Genomic DNA, 26,678 nt, shown 5'->3' with positions numbered 1-26,678 from the left:
ACAATTTGAGGTATTTTGATGTAGGATCCATGATGCCTTTGCCAAAGATCTTTTAAGTTTCTGATTGCAATTGTATATTCATATTTTACATGTATTTTCTTATCTATTGTGTTGTCATTTCCAGAAGCACCAATTTGTCTGCCTTTATTGTTTTAAAATCCTTATAAGCTTGGTGAATTTGAATCATTGTGGGAAAAAAGCAGGATTTTGTAAGTACTTTTGCTCTTTTCCTCCCCTATAATTAGGAGAAGTTCTGATGGAAAGGAGGAAGGAGTTTTGAGAAAGGTGCTGAAGGTGCTCCCAAAGACCAAAAAGTAAGCCCTGGAAGGTGTGCCTCAGAGAGAGCATATTCTTGGTCTGGCTACTATACATAGATTCATACTTTTGAAGAAGGACAGAAATCTCCCTAAGTGAACTAACTGAAAAATAAGTGTTTCTGACCCTAGTTGCATGTTGGTTGACCATAAATCTTAAAAGATTTTTTCCTGTGGTTTTAACAGTCCCCACCCCTACCCAATCTAACAAATTAATGAGCAGAATAAGTGAAAAAAGTGCTTTGAAATACAGCTGTATTTAGCACTTTGCTGATCTAAAAGTCTTCTTGGATTTGGGAGAATGAGAAATTATCTAAGGGAGGTCCACTGAATACTTATCTGTACTCAGCAGCTCCTTTGATGTAGTTAGCAGTAATTTTCTACTGGGCAAAGAGAGATTTTTTCCTTTAATTACACTTTCATTTGTTTTTTTCTTTTTAAGTTAGTGATATTACTCAGAAAGAATTCTGTAACTATAAATTAGGTTTAGACAATTTAGCAATTTTCTTGTTTCTATACATAAATATATGAGTTATAAATATATATATGAGTAAGTTATTTTTAGAAAAATTTTAAAAAGATTTATTTACTTGCGAGAGAGTGAGCAGAGGGAGGGGAGACAAGCAGACTTCCACTGAGTGGGGAGCCTGACCCTAGGTTCAATCCCAGAACCCTGAGATCATAATCTGAACCAAAATCAAGAATTGGCCGCTAACCAGCTAAACCCCCTGGTGCCTAAGAGTAATTAAAAAAAATATATTTATTTATTTATTTATTTATTTAGAGAGAGAGTGTGCATGTGTACATGCATGAGTGGTGGGGGAGTTTTAGAGAGGGGAAGGGGCAGAGGGAAAAGGACAGAATCTCAAGCAGATTCCACTGAGCTTGGAAATCCACCTGGAGCTGGATCTCAGGACCCTGAGATCATTACTTGAGCTGAAATCCAGAGTCAGATTCTGGAGCTCCTGGGGGGTTCAATTGGTTAAGCAAATGCCTTAGGCTCAGGTCATGATCCTGGAGTCCTGGGATCAAGTCCCACATTGGGCTCCCTGCTCAGCGGAGAGTCTGCTTCTCTCTGACTCTCAAATACATTAAGTCTTAAAAAAAAAAAAAAAAAAAAAAAAGGTGCTTAACTGACTGAACCACCAGGTGTTCCAATTTATATATATATATTTTTAAGTTTCTTATTTTCATTCCAGTATAGTTAACATACAGGGTTATGTTAATTTCAGGTATACAATACAGTGATTCAACAATTCTGTACATTACTCATTGGTCATCACGGTAAGTGTACTCTTTAATCCTCATCACCTATTTCACACACAACCCCGCCCCTCATAATCACCAGTTTGTTCTTTATAGTTAAGAATCTGTTTCTTGGTTTGTCTGTCTCTTTTTTCCCCTTTGTTTGCTTCGTTTCTTAAGTTCCACATATGAGTGAGATCATATGGTACTTGTCTTTCTCTGACTTACTTCACTTAGCATAATACTGTGTAGTTCCATCCATGTTGTTGCAAATGGCAAGAATTCATTCTTTTTTGTGGATGATTAATACTTCATTATACACACACATACATATACCACCTCTTCTTTATCTATCTGTCAATTTACACTTGGGCTGCTTCCATAATTTGGCTATTGTAAATAATGGTACAATGAACACAGTGGTACATATTTCCTTTTGAATTAGTGTTTTTGTATTCTTTGGGTAAATACCCAGTAGGGTGCTTCTGGATTATAGGGTAGTTCTATTTTTAATTTTTTGAGGAAATTCCATTTGATTTTTATCTTGTGATGACAAGGTTATTTGGGGGAGTATTATTCTTTTTCTATATTTTTATTTGGCAAATTATCATTGCAATTTTTATATAACTTTTGTAAGAGATTTATTACCTCTTTCTTAAATAATTCACTTATTTTTCTCATTGCTACTGTGACAACCATAACTGTTGGTCAGTGTATCTATCTCCAACAGAATGTAAACCTCAGATTGATGATGTCATAATAGTCACATGTGGGCTCCAGAATTGAAGCCATTAAAATTAAGGCCTTGATCCCTTGATTAGACCTTAGGAATTTATTCTAATGTACCATTCAATAGGACCAATAATGATCTGCCATTAAGGGGTTCCCAGTTTACAGAGTTGTTTGATTTGGCTCTAGGACAGCTTTTGGAAATTATTTACCCGCTCAGAATTAGTGGTGGTCTGTACTTGTATACTGTTCAGGCAGGTTGTAGAGGACCTCTGGAGTCCCACCCAAGGCTTCCAGTCACTCCTTGGCAGGATTAGTATACTGACTAGTTTTCTTCTTCTTTCCATGTATTTGATGCTAACAGTATTAAAGGTGTTTTGGTGTCCTAAGAGTGCTAAAATGTTTTGTTTGCTTTATTTTTTGTGTACATGTGTTTGTTTTTAATACAGATTTTATATTTTCCCCCAACTTTTATTTTTACAGTGAATACAATCAAATTGCATTTTAAAATTTTGCTGAAAGTGGAGACATGAGACTGAAGATATCTCTTTTAAAAGAACCAAAACATATCCTTTTGATACTTATAAACCTTATTGTGGTCATTTATTGTTAAAAGTTTTCTATTTTGTATTCTAGTTATAGAGTGGATTTTCTTTTCATTCTTTTAATGGTAATTTAGCTAAATTATTTTTGAAATATTTGAGATCATGTGTTACAGGTAATTTTCCAAAGCAAACTATTTGCTCTAAATCTTACTTTCAAATTCTTATTGACATTTTTCTTACTCTATTTAAGTACTGTGCTTAAGTGCATAAAACACAGTTTTTGTTTAGTCTAGTAGGATCCTAAAGAGTGGCTTTTTTTTTTTAACCAAGTAACTTCTTTGCTAGTGTGATTTAGTATGTTTTCACTGAGTTTTGCTCTGTTTCTTCATACTCATGATAAAGTGGAGGATAAGCCGGGGAAATCTGAGCAGTGAGACCTTTATTATTTCATGTGGGAAGGCAGTGATTATAAATATTTTCTCAAATGCATGACTCTATATTGTGTTAGCAGGAATACCCAATTATATGTATCAGAGGATATGACAGGTCTCTCTACCTTCATCCCTAGTTATTTAGATTAGTGCTTCTATAAGAATCAACTGTAGACTATTACAGGTCTGTGAAAGGACAAGTACAGAAATTAGAAAGTAAGAGGTAAATTCTTACAGCAATTTGACATCATAACACCCAAATATAAGATCATTTTTCTAATAATTTTTATTTTATCTTATACAGATTTGAAATAGAGAAAAATGTGGTCCTTCATCAGAGATAGCAAAGCACTGTTTAGATATTTGATCAAATTTTTTAAATTTATACTATCCTGCTTATTTAACCTGTTGAGTGGAATAGAATTCCTTTGATTTCTCCTTACATCCTTTTTACTGTCTTTTCAAAGTGTTATCTCAAGAGTTCATGCCATATACAGTCTTACAGATTTTGAATCTGTCTGTAGTCTGCTTTTACCTTTTCAAGTTGAAGTATAACAGTTTTTTAAACTTTCTGAATCTGTCAGTCCCCTCATTTCTCCCGTATTCTTAGTTGACCTGTTAGGCTGAAGATCTCTCACACACATCTGATGTGCACTTACAGCAGTTTATACAAGGATAAACTTAATGTTTTTGTTTTGGAATGGTGTGCTGTTTTTGTGTATTTTCTTCCTTTCTTGGTTTTATCTAACATTCTCCCTTCCTAATGTTACGTTTTACCTAACATTATTTAGACCATAGCAATTATATTGGAACAGTTTTTTCAGTAATGGTATCGTGATATCCAGGTCCTTTTGTTTAGATTAGATGTTGAATATTCCAATGCTACTTTGTTATCTATTTTTGAAGACTCTAAAGATCTTCCTATAAGTTCTCTTTTACCTTTTGGTTATTTGCTTACTCTGTCATTTTGAAGTATTAAATCTTAGAACATTCCAGAATAATTATAGCACATTGTTTCTTTTTCCTTGGAGTTTATTGATTGTTCAGAAAAGCCAATAAAAAGCACTAGTGAGAAGAGGAGGAGGAGGAGGTAAGAGGAGTATACAAAAATAGCAAGAGAACAAATAACCCAACTAGGAATGATCTGGTAATACAGATACCCAGATATATGAAAGAGAAAGGTTTCTCTTAAATGACAAACTGAAATGCCTTCTCTATATACACAGTTATGCTAGGGTAAGCAGCCTGTTCTGATGGAGGAACAGAGGGCTACTTGAGCACCTCAATTTATAGAAATCCTCCTGATAAATCAGAGGCCGAAAAAATGGGTTAAATAAAGTAGGAATTTTAGGGTTCATATCTTATCCAGTGCTTTGCATCATGTAGGTGCAGTAAATTATAATTGAATTGTTTCCTGGGTTTAATGTCAAAAAGTTTGGTAAGATTTTATTTTGGCAGGTAGGCTGTAGGTTTTTTTCTAGGTAAATTGTTATTATAATATGTGATTTAAGCAGGTATTTTATTGTTAGATTTCGGTCTTCTTTTAACACTTGAATGTTTTAACTTATCAAAATAATACATATTTCTTCTAATATGATATAGATCTATATAGATTTAAAAATTACAGTTCATTATTCTCACCTGTCCCCCAACAGTTTAGTGTATATCCTTTCATACCTTTTGATCTGTTAAATGTCTTTGTGTATATTCTGGCCTTATTTATGGAATCTTTTGTAACAAAATTTAAAATTTTTCATGTTGTCAGATCTTTCTTTTTTTCCTCTTTTGGCATGTGGATTCTTGCTTTCCATTCTTCTTGCATTTGTCTTGATAGATGCTTATTTTCCTTTATATGGAAAAAATATGAAAGTCATGAAATGAAAATGTATTTAGAAACTTGAAACATTTGACTCTATTTTATCTTTTTCCTATAATCTGCATCTGCAAATTATTTTATTATGATTTAAGGTTTTTGTGTGTCTCCTTAACATGGTGACACATCAAGAATTAGTAAGCTGTGTGGGCTGGACTACGGCTGAAGAACTGTATTCATGTAGTGATGATCACCAGATAGTGAAGTGGAACTTGTTGACCAGTGAAACAAGTCAAATAGTAAAGCTTCCTGATGATATTTACCCAATAGATCTTCACTGGTTTCCAAAAAGTTTAGGCATAAAGAAACAAACTCAAGCAGAAAGCTTTGTCCTCACAAGTTCTGATGGTAAGTTTTTAATAAATGTTGTATGCTCATCTTTGTATTTAAAAGACATATTAGTGTGACTTACACTTTTAGTTTTACAGAGCTGATATTTGTAGATCTGCATACCTCTGTCTACACATTTAATCCATATTCTTTGTAGTCATTTGCTTTGTGTATAGGCTATAAAACTGTTGTCATGGGAGAAAGTAAAGCTGGCATATCATGGGATTTGATCTGAGCTTTCAGCTTTACTTTTTCTGTGATCTCACTGAAAGTAGTTGTTAAGCTGTTATCAGTTTTGGTTTTGAATTTAACTTTATAACAAACACACTAAAAAATATGGACACACACAAAAAATATGGGCACAATGCAACATTTAATAAACTATTTAATATTATCTTTTCTTTTTTTTAAAGATTTTATTTATTTATTTGAAAGAGAATGTGAGAGATCATGAGCAGAGGGGGAAGGGCAGAGGGAGAAGCAGACTCCACGGTGAGCAGGGAGCCCAATGTGGGACTCAATCCCAGGACCCCAGGATCACGACCTAAGCCCAAGGCAAATGCTTAACCGACTGAGCCACCCAGGCGCCCCTAATATTGTCTTTATTTTCTGTTACATGTTAATTTCCACTCAACAGAGTTGGAGTTTTGTTTAATTTGACTGTAGCTTTATTACTGGTGAGTAAAAAGCACGATTTTCCTACTTTTTGAGGAAATGTTTTTATTTTCATTGAAATAACTTGAATTGCTTTTGTCTGTATTACACTTTACCTACTTTGTCAATTAAAAATACATTCATCAAAAGTAATGGAAACTTAACTTGACTAACTTATGCACAGATGGAATTTTTTGGTTCACCTGACTCTAGGGGTGGATCTTCAAGCACAGCTTCAATTAGGCCCCTGTTCTGATCATCTCTTAGATGGGTTCTCCCTACAAGGTGAGCATGATGGCAGCCAGTAGCTCAAGGCTCATCCGTAGAGAAGAAATGTCAGCAGAGAGTGCTTCCTCAGTATCTCTCGCAGACAAGTTGCAGGAGAGTCCTGGGGAAACTTGTGTCCTGTGCTAATGAAAGAATCACTGTAGTCATGGGAATAGGACACTGATTGACTGAACACAACTGGCCTCAGGCCACCGTGGAAAAGGAAAGAAAGAGAAGAGGGCTTTTGTAACAAGAACAGGGAAGGGATGTTATGACAAAGTATCAAATCAGATTTCACTTCTTTTACAGACAGAATTTAGGATGGTTTTTTTTTTAACCTTATTTTTCTGAATCTTGATTAAATGAGATATTGTGTGAAAGTAATTGGACTTAGAAGATTGACTCTGAACCACTGCTAGAATATACACGCACATACACACACACATACTTTTTTTCCCCTAAGTATTTAAAGTCAACCCTTCATTTTAACATTAAAATGTTAAAATGAAGGGTTGACTTAAAAAAAAAACCAAAAACTTTTAACTTTGATATAATTTCACATTTGCAGAAAGGTTGTAAGAATTGTAGAAATAACTCCTGTGTATCCTTTATCCAAATTCATTTCCTGTTAACATTTTGTTCCATATACTTTATCATTGGCTTTCTCCCTCTCTCTCCCCCACCTCACTACACATATACATGCACATACACACACACACACATACTTTTTTTCCCCTAAGTTTTTAAGGATCATTTATAGACATGCAACATGCCCCTTTTACCATAAATACTTCAGTGCACTTCTCAGGGGTGAGGATTTTCTGTTATATAATCACAGTACATTGGTCAAAATCAGGAAATTTAACATTGATGTTAAATTGAATATACAGTTAATATTCAAATTTTAACAAGGGCCCTAATAACATCTTTTATAGAAATTTGTTTTTTTCTGGTACAGAATAACGCACTGCTTTTGTCATATCTCTCTAACCTCCTTTAGTATAGTTTCCTCAGTCTTTCTTTTATGATCCTAATAGGTTTGAAGAATACAGATCTGTTTTTTCTTTATAGAATGTCCCTCAATTTGTGTTTGTATAATATTTTCTTATAATTAGATTCAGTGTAACAGTTTTTAGCAGCACTAATTAGGGCATCAGATTGCGAGGTTCACGATGCTGGTTTGATCAATTATTGGTGATGTTAACTTTGATTACTTTGAAAGGTTGTATTCACTAAATCCACTGTGAAGTTACTATTTTTACGTTTTAATAAATAATTTGTGAACAAATACTTTCAGGCTATGTAAAAATATTCTCTTCCTCCTTAAAATTCCACCTACTATTTTAGCATCTATTGTTGATATTCGGCTGAATCATTTATTATTCACATGGTTGCCAAATGGTGATTTTTTTTTTTTAATTCCATAATTCCTTCCATATTGATTAGTTGGTATTCTGCTGCACGGAAGAGCCTCTCTTTTCCTACCCATTTATTTGTTTACTAACGTCAGATTAGACTCATAGATTCTTTATTTTATTTCTGTAATTTTTTTATTTTGTTGTGAAAATTGTCCCAGCTTTGTCTAGTGGAGCCCCATTAAGCCAACTCCTATGAATTTTTGGGGGTGGGTGGGTGGGATAATGTTTCCTCATCATTTTTTGAGCACTGCTTTGCTGGCACAAGATGTTTAGTCTTACCTTGCACTTTCCCAATCCAGCCCCCCCAAATTATCCATTTCTCCAAGGAGATCTATTCTTTTCTTGGTGCTTTCTGGTATTTTAAAAACAATATGAGAATGCTAGCAAGCTCATTTCAATGAGGTGTGTTTGCTTCAAGGTCCTTTAAGAGAGCTAAGAAATGGAATATAAATGTATATTAAAGAACATACGTATCTACAGCTATTTCTTTTTCTCTTTCTCCTGTCCTTCCCTCTGTTTTCTTTTCTTTCCTTTTTTTTCTTCCACTTCTCCTTCCTTCCTTTCCATACTAAAAATCATGAGTTCATTCTGATGCCACCAATTCAACATTACAGGGTTAATTCCAGTCTTTCTTTTTTCCATATTTGGAAACAGTGAGTGAGCCTGGCTCCCATTATTCTCAAATATATTTGCTCACTTTCTCAATTCTGCAATACAAAGTAAGTTGTTTCAGAATGGCTAATCTATACTACTGCAAAAAACTAGAGTTTAATATATGTTTACTTTTGTTTTGATCTTTATACTGAATATATGGAGTTAAAGTCCTGTGTTCAAAAGTTACTTGCATTTCCCCTTCCTTAACTGTTACGTTATTCACAATTAAATGTATTATTTGTGTTTTCTACTTAAGGTTTCCATTGTCCCCCATCCTTGTTGATTTGATTATCTTCTGAATATGTAAAATAGTAACATGACAAAACTATATTAAAGACAAAATTATATTAAAAACCATAGACAAAATACAAAGACAAAACTATATTAAAAAAGCATACTCAGGGGCGCCTGGCTGGCTCAGATGGTTAAGCATCTGCCTTGGGCTCGGATTATGATCCCAAGGTTCTGGGATCGAGCCCCACACGGGGCTCCCAGCTCAGCAGGGAGTCTGCTTCTCCCTCAACCTCTGCCTGTCTCCACTGCTCACGCTCTCTCTCTCTCTCTGGGTCTCTCTTTCTCAAATGAATAAATAAAATCTTAAAAAAAAAAAAAGCATACTCAGAGCAATGTCACTATTCCTACCTACCCAATCCTATACAGCTTATTTCTGTTTACTCCCTGTAGATAAACAATCTCTTTGGTTCTGGTTTATCCTTCCTGTGTTTCTTTTGGCAAAGTAAACAGATACATGCATATTTTCTCATTTCACCTTTTGTATTTCACAGAAGGTGATATACCATATATTTTATTTGCATTTTCCTTTTTAAACTCAGTAGTATATAAGAATTAACTTTCTGGGGCGCCTGGGTGGCTCAGTGGGTTAAGCCGCTGCCTTCGGCTCAGGTCATGATCTCAGGGTCCTGGGATAGAGTCCCGCATCGGGCTCTCTGCTCAGCGGGGAGCCTGCTTCCCTCTCTCTCTGCCTGCCTCTCCGTCTACTTGTGATCTCTCTCTGTCAAATAAATAAATAAAATCTTTAAAAAAAAAAAAAAGAATTAACTTTCTATCTGATGAATATGGACAATAAATATAATAAATAAATAAAATTAGTCTTGATAATTTTTGTTGTCCGAGTGTCTCTCTGAATTAAGATCACTTAATTACACTCAACTAAAGAATAATTGCTTGAGTCTCTATTTGAAATTGGTGTTAGAGAAAACACTTTCTTCGAGGGAAATATTTTAATGTAAAAATGTAACTTAAAATAAATTTGTGAGATTTATATAAATCTATAAGTATAAATATATTATGACTCTTCAGAAACTATATAATGTTCAGTTTTATTTTTAGGTTCACTCTATTAATAAAACAAATAACATTACATGCCACAGCTAGATGTGGGAAGATGTGAGAACCAAAACAGAATATTTGAGTATTTTCTTTTAAGCGAGGATGAGGAGTATCAGGGTTTGTAAAAGAGGGAAAAGTATATTAGATCAAAGAAAAGAAATGGAAGGATAAGATAGAAAAAAGCATCCAGAAATGAAAAAGAAAGGTTCAAGAAAGAAGAAAGTAGCTGTCAATGGGAGGTAGTCAAGGGCTTTTCTGTCAGATAAACATTTGAAGTTATTTTATGTATCAGAGCTATATTATTTGTTAACCCAATACTTAATACTATTCTGGTTAAAAAAATACATAACATGAGATCTGCCCTATTAACAAGTTTTTAAATATACAGTGTGGTATTGTTAACTATAAGCACAATATCTGTACAGCAGATCTCTAGGACTTTTTCATTTTGTATGATGTTAACTCAATTAAAAAATTTTTTTTTCTTCAAAATTTAATTTACTGCTCAGGAGTTTCTCTTTTCTAGTTGCCACCAACTTTCTCCTCTTGATTTTTCTCCCCCAGTGTTGTCAGAGAAGGGTTGCAGTTTTGGAGTTCTTCTTTCTCTTCCAGTGTTTTTTCATCATACCCCCTCCCTCTCCTGTGTAGTGGTAACATTCCAAAAGAGATCCCTGAGATCTGGTGGTAGTCCTTAAATATATAAGGCAGACTTTTGCCAAGTGTTTTGTCTTACCAATAATTCTCTCCAACATTACTTTTTGAATATTTCATGCAGCTATATACTACTTTTTAGAAAAGATATTTGACAATGTATTAAAAGATTTACATTTAAAAAATAATTGAATTATGTAAAATACATTAGGGGACTTCTGGTATAAAATCTTCTGTAAAACTGTTAAATACTCCTTAAATTATATTTACTGAAAGATGATTTTTTAAAATACATTGTATTAGATATCTTAAAATAATTCTCTTATTTTCTTAATATGTCTATTTTAAAATCCCACTTTAAAAAGAATTTGTGTGTTCATTTCTTTTATCATAAGTTGGTGGTTGGCTATAGATCTCTGGCTTTTTGCAACCATCTGCCAAATCATTTCTGCTATTAAGCAGTCTGCAAAAGTGCTCGTGTGTCCTTTTTCCTAACACCCTATTCTGAGCCCTTTCATGTTTCCACGGACATCTGCTAAGGCATTTCTAACTTTAAGAAATATGTTTTATATAATTTTAATGTTTCCTCTGTTCTTTTTCTCTTTTATAACATATCTCTCTTTTTAAAAAGTTGTTTTTTTTTTAATGAGCAAAAGGTTAATTTTTCACCTTAGGATTTAAATATCCAAATCTGCTTTTTTGTCCAATAAATTAATAATTAATATAACCATATTGATTATATTCTCTTCTCTACCCCAGCCCTAGCAAATAATTAGAAATAAATTGATCTGTATTTGGGTCTTGCATTTTTAGAAGATTATAGAAAATTTGGAGAAAAGAAAGAAAATAGTTAAATGGATCATTATGGGCTTAAAAATATTTGTTATGTGGGGGCACCTGGCTGGCTCAGTCAGTAGAGCTTGTGACTCTTGATCTCAGGGTCCTGGGTTCAAGCCCCGCATTGGGTGTGGATCCTACTTTAAAAAATTTTTTTTAAATAAAATATAAAAATATTTGATATATATAGTTTTATATTTTTGGTTTATTCTGGGTGTGCTATTCTTGTAATCTGTAATCAGACAAAATACAAAGGCCAAAGATTTATTGAGTGCCAAATCTATGCAAAGAGCTGACCCTAGTTGTCCCAGTATATATCTTCCTATGTGAGGTCATAGGAAGCAAGAATAATTTTAGCACTTCTCAGAAAATCAGTATTAGATATTTTAGGGTAAGAAATATCAATAATCTAAATACATAAAATTTCTCAAATATGGACTAGATTGAAAGGAAATTTCTGAATCCTTCATTTCTGGTTTAAGAGATATTTGGTTAATCTCTTTGGTGATGGATTCATGCATTATATGCAACAGTTTATATGTAATATAATATGTATTATATATATGCAATTATGTTTATTACGTGGGTATTCTGTGTTAGGCAATGTGCTAACATTTAGTGATAACAGACCTCAATAAAGTAAACAATGACCACAGGATTAGCTTTCCACTTCCTGTATGTCATCTTTACAGTTTCCTCTTTTGAGATTTTTCCCCCTTACATTTTCTCTGTAAAGCAACTGATTAAAAAAAGCATATCCCAGTTAATTTCAAGTTAGTTCAATGAAGAGAATAATAACAGTTGAATTTAAAGTAATTTTATTTCATTCAAAAATGACCTAGCAATAAATAAAAAGTTAAAAGGAAAGGTATTGGGGAAAGTAGTTGCTGCTAGTGGGTAGTTAGATGAAGGAAAAGGGTAGCTTATTTTAGACCTAAAAAATGAATGGTGAGAAAAGAAAGCTATTAGATGGAATGAGAAAAAAAAAAAAAAAGAATGTCAGCATAGTCTTTTTTTTCTTTTTTTTCAAGTTAGGAGATGGTTACCCAGTTGGTCAAATTTAACAAGTGCTGATTATGTAAAAGCACTACTGCAAATAAAAATATGACTAAGACATGGCCCCTTGCCCTGATAGAGATCACAGCCCAGTAAAAAAAATGCTGTAACAGAGCTGCAAATAATGCTCACAGTGTAAAAAAGACGGAATTACTTTGTTAGTAAGAATGGGTAGATGGTTAGTGAAGTAACCACAGGGTGCTAGGTGTTAAATGTTTCAAAGCCATCTGTATTAGAGTCTCCCAGAGAAATGTCTTAAAGCCATCTCAAGCATCTGACTTAGATATATAGATATATAGTTATTTACTTTAAGATTTTATTCATTTATTTGAGAGAGAGAGCATGAGCAGAGGGAGGCAGAGCCAGAAGTATATGCCCCCACACTGAGCAGAGAGCCCGTCACGGGCCTTGATTGCAGGACCCCGGGATCATCACCTGAGACGGAGGCAAACACTTAACCTACAGAGCCACCCAGGTGCCCCTGACTTAGATATATTTTTAGTGAATTGTTAATATTACGACAGTCTGGAAAAGTCTTCAGTTAAAAGTGTATTCAAAGTAAATTCTCTGACGCCAAAATTTGATTAGCCACGTGATTTTTTTTACTGTAAGACAGATAGATGACTGATGATAGATTGATTTGTGGGAAATTTCTAATTTTACTGTACTTAATTAATTATTATGAGCTATGTATTACTAGATTTCATGATTATTCAAACCCATATTATTTCATGATCTTCTCTCAGCTTTTTTTAAAAAAGATATTTATTTATTTATTTATTTGTCAGCAAGAGAGAGCACAAGCAGGGGGAGTGGCAGGCAGAGGGAGAAGCAGGCTCCCCGCTGAGCAGGGAGCCCCATGCGGGGTTCATTCTGAAGATCCTGAGATCATTACCCAAGTTGAAGGCACTGATGGAGCCACCTGGGCACCCCTTTTACTCAGCTTTCTGTAACACTTTATTCTTTGCACAGTTGATTTGTCCCCTTGATATTTCTTAGGTACTTTAAAGTTGTAAGTTTAAAAAGTTGTGCTTTTTACCTATACATGTGTGAACTTTTTGAGAATAGCAATCAGGTAGCCTGCTCCTTTTGGTCTAGCTAGTGCCTGGCACAGTGTAAAATCGTATGAGGCAAGTATTTTAAAATTTGGAATTATCGATTGTTAAATTAAGTAAACAACAAGGCCATTAAACAGAGGTGGTCCTATGCCTTCGGCCAGCATGAGCAAACCAAAATCTGCCTGTAAACACGTCAAGGTTTTGAAATTAAAACCTAAGGATAACCAGTCACAAACAGCCAACTAAGCCATAGGCTAAAGCCAATCAATAATTTCCTCACTTTGTTTCTACCTTTGCTCTATAAAAGTCTCTGCCTCAGCTCCTGTTGGTGAAACATTCTTTACCACTTTTGGCTTAGTGCAACCCATTTGGAAGATTTTTGCTCAAACTCTTAAAATTTTTTGTCAGGCCTCAGTTTATTATTTTTTTTTTTTAATTTTTAATTTTTAGAGAGAGAAGAGGGGAGGGGCAGAGGGAAGGAGAAAAAAATATATTTTTTATTTTTTATATATTTTTTAATAGGAGAGGTGGGGAGGAGGGGAAAGAGAGGGAGAATCTTAACAGACTCCATGCCCAACATGGAGCCGGATCTTATTGCCCTGAGATCATGACCTGAGCTGAAATCAAGAGTCAGATACTTAACAGACTGAGCCACACCAGTGCCCCTGCTTCAGTTTATTTTTTAACACCTTTTGACTGTCCTGGTTCCTGTCTTCTATACCTTTTCCAGCTTTTCTATAGCCTGCAAAAAAAAAAAAAAAAGCAAGGCCACAAAACTCTGCTTAATTAGAAGGTTTTCTTAACATTTCTCTTGGCCCCTTTGACCATATCCCAGTGGAGTTCTATTGTCCCTCTCATCTATCATAGCATCATATAATACTTCTATTATATCACTTGTTTCAGTGTTTTATAATTTCATTTTTGTGCCTATTTTCCAATAGATTTGTTTTTTCTTTGGGATCAAATAATTATTTGAGTAGGAATATTATTTTTCTTTGGGAGCAAACAATTATTTGAGTAGGAATATTACTTGTCCTTATGTCTCCAGTGCCTAGCACTGTGCTAACTAGTCTAGGAGAAGGTACCTGTTGGTACCTTTATTGATTGAGTAAATTCAAATAGATTTCTCAAGTTTAATTTCTTTTAGGTAAATTTCATCTGATTTCTAAGTTAGGAAGAGTGGAAAAAAGTGTAGAAGCTCACTGTGGAGCAGTTCTTGCAGGAAGATGGAATTATGAAGGAACAGCATTAGTTACAGGTACGTTGTCTGCAAAAATGATGTTTTAAATGAACTGTTTAAAGAAAAATTTTCACAGAATCAGAATATTTTCTTTAGTAATAGTGTCTTTCATTGTCCAAGAGCAAATAATTGGCACAGCATTGAACTAGGCTTCTAGATAATGTTATAATTCAGAATGTCATTTTACTAGATTTCATATATGACTTACAGACAATATTTTTGTCAAGGCTTTTGAAATGGTCACTTATGGGGTAAATAAAAGTTGTAATTCTTTAACATGTTAAAATTCAAAATGTTTAATTGACCTTTATCCCCATTCCTTCAGTCTCCCATCTCCTGCCCTATTCTCATAAGCATTTTCATCTTCATCTATGCTATTAGCTATCTAATGATGTCTTACAAATTACCCCAAAAGGTAATGGCTTAACATAATAAACATGTATTATCTTATAGTTTCTGTAGATCAGGGAACAATTTAATTTAGCTGGCTGGTTCTGTCTCAGACTCAAGACGTTGGATAGGGCTGCAGTCGTGTGAAGACTTGATTGGGGTTGGAGGTTCTGCTTCCAAGATGGCTCACTCATATGCTCTTGGCAAGAGATCTTAGTTCCTCTCTGACTGTTGGCAGGAGGCCTTGGTTCTTACAAGGGCTTCTCCATAGGGCTGCTTGAATGGTCTAACAACATAATTGCAGGCTTCATAAGGGAGTGATCCGAGAGAGAAAAATGGTAGGTACAATATATTTTATGACCCACCCTTGAAAGTCATACTCCATCATTTCAACCATATCCTATTAGAAGCAAGTCACTAAATGTAGCCCAAAGAAGAGAAATTAAGCTCCACCTATCAAAAGGAGGAATAACAATATTTTACGGATATGTAATCAAACCACCAACCTATCCTCTGGACTTACTTTAGGGCTTTGTTCAGTGAATTGTTTCCTCTCCTGCCTATTTTTTTAACTTGTCCTTTCCAGTGGTTTCTTTTTCAGCATATAAATATGTCCAGATGTCATCCATCTTGAAAATTGAGAAGAAATGAAATAAAAATCCTGCCTTTAACAAATGATTCTCTCTAGAGAATTCTTTCTTTCTTCTTTTAAGCAAGTTGTTCAAAAGAAAAGTCTACTACTTCACTCCATTCAGTCCCCAACTCACTGGAATTTGCCTGCAACTCTTCTTATTGCAATGAAAGCACTTTTCTTAGAATTCTAGGATGGAGATTTCAGTGAAAATGAAAACATTAGTTGAATAATATACTCACAAATCTCCTAAGATTAAAGGAAAAAATAAAAATTTTTGACATGGAAGTTAGGAGAATCTGATAAAATTTTTTCAAAGTAATTTCAATTAAATTTTACAGTTATGAAGCACTGTTATTTAATGAATAAATTGTGTCTGAATTTTAAATATGTATTAGTGTAGATAAACTGATTTTTCTATGCAAATTTAATGTTTAAATTTATTTCCTATAGATAAAAATATCAATTATTTTTCTCTTTATAGTTGGAGAAGATGGACAAATAAAAATCTGGTCAAAGACTGGGATGCTGAGATCAACTTTGGCTCAGCAAGGTACATATATTAATCAATTAAGATATCTTAATAGTTCCCTTTAAAGACTATTATAGTTCCTAAGACTGATTTAGGTAAGGTTCAAAGCCTGAAATCTCTTATTTTTTTTTTTTAAGATTTTATTTATTTATTTGAGAGGGAGTGAGAGAATGCACATGAGTGGGGAGGGGTGTGCGGGGGGAAGAGAGATTCTCAAGTAGACTCCACTGAGTGGGGAACTCAACGCAGGACTTGATCTCATGTCCGGAGATCATGACCTAAGCTGAAATCAAGAGTTGAATGCTTAACCAACTGAGGCACCCAGCACCCTGAAGTCTTTTATTTCTTTTTCTTTTTCTTTTTTAAAGATTTTATTTATTTATTTGACAGAAAGAGACATAGCGAAAGAGGGACGCAAGCAGGGTTAAGTGGGAGTGGGAGAGGGAGAAGCAGAGTTCCACCAAGCAGGGAGCCCAATGCGGAACTGGAGCCCAGGACACTAGGATCATGACCTGAGCCAAATGCAGACTCTTAACAACGGAGCCACTCAGGCGCACCTCTTATTTCTATTTATACTTTTTCCTCTTACTTTCCATGTTGCCTGATAAACCGTGGTAACTGTATTATTTGAGCCAAGAAGTATAAGAAACACTCAAGGCCTTTTTCTTTTTTAGTGAGTTTGTATAAATGTAGTTAAAGGCTGATGATTCTTTTTAAAATAATTCTGAATCCTTATGAGCATATACTATCTGGAATAGGATTGAGTGTCTACTTAAGTAAATAATAGTAATAGAAACATTAGGAGTAACTCCCTACTTAAAAAGTCCTAATAACTTCATAATATTACCATCCTTTCTAAACTGTACTACACCAAAAACTAATGATGTACTGTATGGTGACTAACAAAATAAAAAAAAATAAATTGTATTGTATGTTTGGTACTGGAGGGGAGCAGATACCCTGATGGTCCAAAACATGGTAAACTGCAATTGCTTAGAGAAGCATCTCAGTTTTCCATGTTAATTGGAAGGAAGTGCCCATAAAGTCAATTCAGTGGTCATTCCTGTTGAGATTTAGGTTACATACAATTTTTTTTGTGTGTGTAGCAGATCTATTTTACTAATCAGATTTTTATGTAGGAATAGTAAAGCAGTTTTCATGTTTAACTGAACATGTATCAGCTGGTCTTCAAAGATGGCAGACTATTCTTGAGAATTATATAATCAAGTTATATTGTGAAGCATCTCTGGTAACTGACTTCCAAAAATTTCCAGATTTCATTTAAAAAATTTTTTTTAATTTTTTAAAAATTTATTTGATGGAGAGAGAGAGAGCACAAGTAGGGGGAACAATAGGCAGAGGGAGAGGGAGAAGCAGGCTCCCCGCAGAGCAGGGAGCCCAGTTTGGGGCTCCATCCCAGGACCCCGGGATCATGACCTGAGCTGAAGGCAGATACTAACCGACTGAGCCACCTAGGCACCCCCAGATTTCATTTTTTAAGTCACGTTTACTTTTAAGATAGTGTTAAAATAGTTACATTTCTTTAGCTACCCATTAACCAAATTTTAGCAAAGGGTAACCATAAATACTGGGTAGTACTTATCTAGGTAAACATAAATACCTGGTAGTAGCAAAAATGTTGATGAGATTCAGTTTATCCCTTTTTTTCTCTGATTGCTTCTGCTTTTGGTGTCATATCTAAGAAATCATTGCCTAATCCAAAGTCACGAGAATTTAGACCTTTATTTTCTTCCAAGAGTTTTATAGTTTCAGTGTTTACATTTAGGTCTACAGTCCATTTTGAGTTAGTTTTTGTGTATGATGTTTATTTTAGAGAGGGATGGGTGGTACTCTTTTTAATTTTTTTTTCCTTCCTTCCAAATAGATGGGTAAATAAATTCCCTTAGAAAGCTAAAATACTGATTAGGTCATATGATAAAGGTAATTTTATTATGTCTTCATCACATCATGTAATGATATTTTCCATTGATATTCCAAATAGCTGTAATTTTCTTAACATCAAATGACTGTGAAAGGGCTTATCATTTTTATCTCATTTGAATCTTATTTATTCTCCTCACTTGAGGTTTATATTAAGTATGAAATTAATGAGCAAAATTAAATTATATAGATTTTCATATTTTAGTTAACCTGTTGATATTTCAAGATAATCAGATATCTTTGGATTAAGAATTGCAGATTTACTATAGAACTATAGAACTATGCATCTGATTTTTTGGTTTTTGATTGTTGGTGCCACCCACACTTTCCTAATAAGGCATAGACTTTTCCTGTTTCATCTCTGGGGAAAAGCATTGGAAAAATTAAGTTATGATGATATTAACCCTGAAGGAAAAATCTCTGGTTATTTATAAGGTTTATTTGATTTATTAAAAGCTATAATTTTTGATGGTGATAATGAACTACTGATAGCTGGATGCTAAAGGCTCAAATAAGGAGGCCAGAATAGGTGGGGAAAGGGACTTCTGACTCTTTTAGGGGGAAAAACTGTAGATTTTGGCAAAAAAATGAAATAACATAAGCCTGAGTTATTGTAACACTTGGAATTCAGTAAATAATGTTGAAAGCATCCTGGTGATTTTTAGTACATGTTTATATTAGTTGCATTCATTTTTTTTTTTTTTTTTAAGATTTTATTTTTCTGACACACACAGAGAGAAATCACAAGCAGGCAGAAAGGCAGGCAGAGAGAGAGAGGAGGAAACAGGCTCCCCGCTCAGCAGAGAGCCCAACGTGGGGCTCGATCCCAAGACCCTGAGATCATGACCTGAGCCGAAGGCAGAGGCTTTAACCCACTGAGCCACCCAGGCGCCCCAGTTGCATTCATTTTTGATGAATAGAAAAAATTTCCTGAATTCATTTCTTTTTTTTAGAAATAGATATTTTATTTATTTATTTTTAAAGATTTACTTATTTATTTTAGAGAGAGCACATTCACATGAGTGGGGGGAGAGGGAGAGAATCTTTAAGCAGACTCTGCTGAGGGTGGAGCCTGTCATAGGACTCTCTCTCACATCCCATGAGATCATGACCTGAGCTGAAACCAAGAGTTGGACACTTAGTTGACTGAGCCACCGAGGCACACCCTTAATTCATTTCTTAATGATTGGTGATGGATATATAGATAGAAGTCATGGTCATCACCTTCTCCTCTAATATAGGAAAAGCATTAATCCCAAGTTTTTAAATTTTTTTTTAATTTGACTTAGTTTAAAAACAGTTCCTACTGGTACTTATGAGGAGTTATTTTTCCTTATTAGAGAAAAATAGTGTATGGGCCAGGGGTAATTATAATTAAGCTTTGTGTATTTTAATTATAGGCTAAAATTGGAATAGAGTAATACTGCAAACCTTTGAGGATATTTCCCCCACATTATATTCAAATGGAAGGATGGAATGACAAAAATGGAACCTGTCTAAATAACTAAATAATGAATTTAGTAAAGGAGGTGAACTGGAAATATAAATAACTGTAGCATAGGCAGGATGTTTTTGTTATTACAAAGGTGCTGTGAGAGGATAGGAAAGCAGAGATTATTGCTTTGGAGGGAAAGGAAGTATCAGAAAGGCTTCCTGGCAAATATCAGAATATCTTTTTTTTTTTTTTTTTTTTTTTAGAGAGGGGTATGGGAAAGGAGAGAATGAATCTTTTTTTTTTTTTTTAAAGATTTTATTTATTTATTTGACAGAGAGAGATCACAAGTAGACGGAGAGGCAGGCAGAGAGAGAGAGAGGGAAGCAGGCTTCCTGCTTGAGCAGAGAGCCCAATGTGGGACTCGATCCTAGGACCCTGAGATCATGACCTGAGCCGAAGGCAGCGGCTTAACCCACTGAGCCACCCAGGCGCCCAGAGAGAATGAATCTTAAGTGAACTCCATGTCTAGTGCAGAGCCTGATATGGGGGGCTTGATCTCACAACTCTGAGATCATGACCTGAGCTGAAACCAAGAGTTGGATACTCAACTGACTGAGCCACCCAGGTGCCCTTGGAATATCTTTTGATTGAGCTTTAAAAGATAAAGAAAGTAGGGAAGGAAATGGGCTTGTTAACAATGGAGTGGAGCTGTGGAGGAAGTTAGGTGGTCAAAGGCATAGAGGCAGAACAGCATAAGGTAGGGAAATCAGGTGTATAGGAGCAGACCCTTTGGGCCAGAGGGCAGGCTGTATGAGGCTGTACATCCAAAGGGACCAAGACATTGATGACATTGGATGCTAAATGAAGGGTTTTGATTTTGTTTTATGAGCATACCAAACCTTAAAAAAATAAACAGAAGAATAAGAGATAAAAACTATCTCTTAGGAACATAAACTTAGCAGTAATATGTAGGATAAATCAGAAGAAATAGAGATTAAATGGGGTGGCCAGCAATAGACACATGAAAAGATCTGAACATCACTGACTATCAGGGAAATGCAATTCAAAACCACAATAGGATAGCACCTTACATCTGTTAGAATGGCTAAAATAAAAAAAGACAAAAAACAAGTGTTGGTGAAGATGTGGTGAACAAGGAATCCTCACGCATGGTGGTCTAAGTTAATACAGCCACTGTGGAAATAGTATGGAGGTTCCTCTTAAAAACAGAAACACTGTATGATCCAGTAATTCTACTACTGGGTATTTTCCCAAAGAAAATAAAAACACTAATTCAGAAAGATATATGCACCCCTGTTTACTGCAGCATTGTTTACAATAGTCAAGATATAGAAGCAACCTAAGTGTCCATCAATAGAAGAATGGATAAAGAAAATGTGGTAAAAATGTATAATGGAATATTACACAGCCATTAAAAAGGATGAGGTCATTTCACTTGAGACAACATGGATGGACCCAGAGGGTATTATGTTAAGTGAGGTAAGTCAGGCAGAAAAAGACAAGTACCATGTGATTTCACTTATATGTGGGATCTAAAAACAAAACAAATGAGTAAGCAAAAAGAAGAATCTGACCTATAAATGTACAGAAGAAACTGATGATTGCTAGACAAAAGAGGGTGTGGGAGTGGGCAGAATGGTTGAAGGGAAGTGGGAAATACAGACTTCCAGTTATGAATGAATGAGCACCAGAGTATAAGGCATAGCATAGGGAATATAGTCAATGATACTATGATAGTGTTGTATGATGATAGATGGCAGCTACAGTTGGGGTGAACATAGCATAATATATAGAGAAATTGAATTATTGTGTTGTACACCTGGAACTAATGTAACATTGTGTGTCAGTTACAGTAAAAAAATTAAAAATAATAATAATGAAAAAATAAAATGAAAAAATGGGGGTGACCAGTAAGGAGGTTATTGGAATGTTCTATGCTAGTGTGCATTGAGGCTTGAACAGAGACAGTAATGATAGTTGAAAAAAGTGAATAGTTCTTAGTATTTGACAGGAATGGATATCCTATAAGAGGTAAAGAATTCAGATAGAAGAATTAACGAGGGGTTCTGTGTAGAGGGATGATAGTTTTGAATGTGTAGAGTCTGAAGCCTTTGGTGCAAGTAGAAATACTGTGTTAGGGCTCAGAAGTAAAGCTGAAATAATGTGAGAGTCAATTACAGAAAGGTTAAAGGTGAAGCTATAGGGGAAGTTGTGATCGCCAAGGGATAAGTGGCTGAGGATAGAAACTGGAGATACAAATGCATTCATTTAAGCCTTTTCTCTTTGCTAATCCAAGAACATATATAACCAAAAAGTTGCTTTTTTGTGGGATAAATCCTACTTGATTGCTTACTGTTAATATATGTCCCTACAAATAGAATGAAAGGGAAATAATTCTTGGTTTTTTAATTCTTAATGATTTGGCAACCGAAAAAAAAGTTGGGTTCCTACTATCATGAGCAACACAATAAACAGCTAGTTGCTTATTGCATTACAAAGTGATTTCTAGTAGTGGTAGGTAATAGATAGTGCTTATATAGTATCAGACTCTGCTCTATGTACTTTACCTATATTCCCCCAATGTAGACTTATACTGTATTCAAGGCAAAGATAGCTTATACTTCATTGTGATAGTGAAGAGTTTGTTTCAAAAGCATTCTTAAAAACATGCAAAAACATTTTTAGGGGCTACTTTTTAGTATGAGTGTGAAAAACATGCTATATTTGACCATGTACTTCCTTAAAACAATTGAAATACATTTTTGTCTCCTCTTCTGTGGTTTAAAATGCCTTCAACAGGTTGAAAGAATTTAGATAATTTGTTTTACAGAGAGATAAGGGTCTGACATTTAACACAACCCCAGGTGCATGTGGTTTCTTAAAAAATGTCAAAAAGGTCACATGATCTTAGTGTACAGAGTCAGAAAAACAAGATATTTTTGAGTGTCTTAACTGAAATGGAACATAAATAAAAATTCCCAATATAAAAAGCAAGAAATTCTTTAATTATTATGAAACTACTTTTGTTTTTTTGTCCAATTTTTGGTAACTATTGGAATTAATAACATTACATAATTTGCTAAACTTTTTGTTGAAAACTTATTTAACCTGAAGTCTGTAGTTGTTCTTTTCATACTGAGTTTGCAAAGTGAAGTGTAACACTGAGAGTAATTCAATGCTTTAATAAGCATGTTTAAAAAAAAAAAATTTAAATATTGCAGGTTTTTGAAATGCAAGTGGGATGGATTCCATTATAATAAAAATCATTATTTTCTTTATAAAGCTAATTTTTCCACTTTCAATAATGATGTTCATCAGAACTACCCAAATTAGAAGTTGTATAGTATATCTCCTTTTGGAGAAGAAAGCATTCATATATACAGTGGTTTCACACTTAACATTTTATTATTAATATAAGAGATGAATATAATGAAGACCTCTCTTAGTTCTTGATATTATATCCATTTTAAATATTAGTGGTTAGGAAGATTAAACTAATGGGACTTAACTATTGATCTTATCTCTCATAATCCCATTTTTGTTTTTTTGTTTGTTTTCTTGTTTGGTTGTTTTTTAAAGATTTTATTTATTTATTTGACAGAGAGAGCACAAGTAGGCAGAGCGGCAGATGGAAGCAGAGGGAGAAGCAGGCTCTCCGCTGAGCTGGGAGCCCAAAGTGGGACTGGATTCCAGAACCCTGGGACCATGACCAAGCTGAAGGCAGCCGCTTAACCAACTGAGCCACCCAGGCGCCCCCCTGTATTTGTTTTTGATAAACAAATGTGGTTAAAAGCCACATGTTACAGCAAAGGAATTGCTTAACTTTTCCTCTAAAATCTTATTTTGTTTTATACTATAAGTTCTTATATCTGTTTTTTTAACATTATTATTGTTTAAAAAATATTTTATAATCAGGAAATGAATAAACTCCCAAGTCCCAACAGGGAAGATAAGTATTCTGAAGATTTATAAGGTTAATAAGCAAGGAAATGGTGACACGGCTGACTTAATGAGGCCACAAATTCAATGATAAAGAGGACAAAAGCTTCCCTAGCTCCTCATCCTATACCCCAACTGTGCCTTTTACCACAACTAAAGGGCTAGAGTCACATCCTGTATAACTCAATGGGAGTTGTATTTACTGAATTATTTCCTTGGGGGTAGATGTTTGTCATTGTTTAATGTATACCCCAGAAAAGTGTAATTTTACTGATTGTATTCAGATGATTTGATAGTTCTTAATTAAAATAATTTACTTTTTGCACAATAATTATAACTATAATAATGGAAATAAAGAAGGTACCTATAACTCTACCACCCTATCAAATAAGCATTCAGCCTCTATTCCCTTCCAGTACTCATCAAGAACCATATTTGAAATATCTGAAATTTTGATTTACATGTTCTAGGGAGTTTATTGGAGTTGAATTCTATTTGGCAGTTTACTTGTGAAATCCAGGTCAGCTTCTGGCTACTTCCAGAGAATATTCCAAGAGAATGTACTTACCAAGTGCAGAAGAAGTGCCTTCTGGCTATTTGTGGGTTCTTCAGATACGGAACAATCCTAGATGTAATTGACTGAATAGCATATTTAGACCCAATATACTATCTAACCTAAATCATGGAAGGCATGCTTCAGAGTTTGTTTGGTTGTTGTTGTTGTTGTTTTTTTTTTTTTTTTTTTGCTCTAGGTCTGTTGTAAACTAGACTTTTTAAATTCCCTAAACCACTGAGACTTGCTCACAACTGAATTATATTCTGATTGGGAATAAAATGGCATGAAAAAGGTAGGGTTCCACTTGAGCACAAGCCATTACTGAAATTTACTCCCTGTTGATTACTGATTACTCCTGTTGATTAGCATCAGCTGGGTTTTCCATTTAAATGAATAATTAAATCTTATTGATTACCCATAAATCCTCAGACTCAGATTTCATTTTACTAAGAATGTCTTATTCATTCACAGAAAGTCAACTGCTACAGTAGTCTGATTTACGAGTTCTAGATGATTTTTGAAAGCGGCTTTAGAAATGTTAATGGATTAATATTTCATAGATTAATTATATAACCTTGATTCACTTTCCTAATGGATGGTAACTGGGTCAGAGAGTGGAGTACAGCTTATTTAATGCTTTTGCCAGGTATAATACTCATTTTTAAAAAAACTAGGTTCAAATAAAGTATAGCCTTCCAGAAGATATTAATGTGAAAGTCATTGAGTTAAAAAAATACCTTCTCCAAATTCCTATCCTAAGAAATTGAAAACAGTATGAAGTTTAAAGTAGTTTATAGAATGGTACATTGAGGGCGCCTGGGTGGCCCAGTGGGTTAAGCCTCTGCCTTCGGCTCAGGTCAGGATCTCAGGGTGCTGGGATTGAACCCTGCATGGGGCTCTCTGGTCAGTGGGGAGCCTGCTCCCCCTCCCCGCCCCCCCCTCCCCCCGCCTACCTCTCTGCCTTACTTGTGATCTCTGTCTGTCAAATAAATAAATAAAACCTTAAAAAAAAAAAAAGAATGGTACATTGAGTCAAACATGTACTTTTCCCCAAAAGTATAAGTCAGCTTCATCCTGGTTATGGGATATCTGAACCCTTCTTAGCCTAGCTTTCAGGCCAAAGCCCAGCTTGATAGATAGCAAAACTTTCCTCAATCTGATATTTAATTTGCCTTTATAAATTCATAGATAGGAGGGGATAGATCATTTTGGGGTAGAATGGTTTCTGTCCATTAGAGAACTGCTTCAGCAGCAGATGAGTGGTAGGTCTATTTCCTGTAGTATCCTCAGGAATGGGAATTAATAAAGTAAATATACCATTTATATTTTTGTATGGAAAATTTAAGTCAACTTATGTGTTGAGTCAGTTTAAGCACTGATGGCTGTTGGTGGGAAATGATAAATCATGACTTTTCTGATATTTCTTTATATCTTAAAATAATGAAGTGTATTTATTTTATGTTCTATATTTTAGTAGCACACTATATTGAATTCCTAAGAACTCCCATCCTATTTTCTTAGCAAGATCAAAATTAGTTAAAAACATAGTTTTTCAGTTGCTTACAGTAGATTTTCAATGGTCAATATTAACTCAGTTTGTTTCAGTATCAGGCTATCCTTCAGTTTTAAAGGGCCATTGAATATGAAATGAAATGGCACCCCATATTGCTTTTTTGATGCTCTTAACTAGCTCTCTTATTATAAGGCATAATAATGAAAATCTGTTGGTTTTTTTTTTTTTTAATTTTCTTTTCCTTTTTACAGGAACACCAGTATATTCGGTAGCATGGGGCCCTGATTCAGAAAAAGTTCTTTACACGGCAGGCAAGCAGCTGATCATTAAACCTCTTCAACCAAATGCTAAAGTTTTACAGGTATTTCTCAGGCATTTGTAAGCTGTTATCAGGATCTGTTGGACTGCTAAGTGAGAGGTCACTTTCTTAGGAGTCCCTTTCTTCTGGGTGGTCTTTTGTCTGAAGCTTTTAAGTGTGTGTTTTTACTAGCCTTTATTACAGAATAGGGGATATCTGGTTATGTGTCTAACAAGGTTCACTTCCTCCTTATTCCAACTTACATTATACCAGTAAATCATAAATGTGTTTTGAGTTACTAAATTGTCACAAGATTTGGCATGATAGGCATCTTTAAATTTAGCAGAGTCAGCCTCACATGTATAGATTTGAAACAAAACAGGACAAAATCATAAAACTTTAAAAGCTTGTTTAGACTGTGTTTCTTATCATTATAACTAGCATTCTCCTCCTCCTCTTAAACATCATTTATTCGATACACTTAATCTTTCTCTAAAACCATAGCATTCTTTTAGTATTTTCAGAAGGGTCATCAGTGTAATGTTCAGAACAAGTTAGGTGTATATACTTTTACCAAATATATAGAAGCAAAACTATGGTGACAGTTAAGACAGATCAGAGTAGGACAAATTAATGAAAAATTTTAAGACAAGTTAGGTGTATATACTTTTACCAAATATATAGAAGCAAAACTATGGTGACAGTTAAGACAGGTCAGAGTAGGACAAATTAATGAAAAAAGTCTGTATTCAGGTGTTTTTTTTTTTTAA

General features: G+C 34.5%; 1 protein-coding gene across 4 annotated transcripts in view; it reads left to right on the top strand.

Moving 5' to 3' along the window:
• Nucleotides 1–26,678, top strand: part of IFT80 (intraflagellar transport 80) — a 116,084-nt gene that overhangs the window by 11,790 nt on the left and 77,616 nt on the right. For 2 of the 4 annotated variants that reach the window (XM_047729080.1, XM_047729063.1), the window contains exons 2-7: nucleotides 2,772–2,854; nucleotides 5,264–5,485; nucleotides 10,375–10,494; nucleotides 14,560–14,670; nucleotides 16,158–16,226; nucleotides 25,862–25,971. In XM_047729080.1, coding sequence (XP_047585036.1) covers nucleotides 2,818–2,854; nucleotides 5,264–5,485; nucleotides 10,375–10,494; nucleotides 14,560–14,670; nucleotides 16,158–16,226; nucleotides 25,862–25,971 — 669 coding nt within the window. In that variant the 5' untranslated portion in view covers nucleotides 2,772–2,817. Of the gene's footprint in view, nucleotides 1–124; nucleotides 210–1,546; nucleotides 1,599–2,771; nucleotides 2,855–5,263; nucleotides 5,486–10,374; nucleotides 10,495–14,559; nucleotides 14,671–16,157; nucleotides 16,227–25,861; nucleotides 25,972–26,678 lie in introns of all 4 variants that reach the window. The other 2 variants (XM_047729072.1, XM_047729087.1) reach the window with 2 other exon arrangements.

This window comes from Lutra lutra, chromosome 1 (genome assembly GCF_902655055.1).
Source record: "Lutra lutra chromosome 1, mLutLut1.2, whole genome shotgun sequence".
Taxonomy (NCBI): Eukaryota; Metazoa; Chordata; class Mammalia; order Carnivora; family Mustelidae; genus Lutra; species Lutra lutra.
Note: the sequence above shows the minus strand (reverse complement) of the source record. Positions and strands in the feature narration are given on the sequence as shown.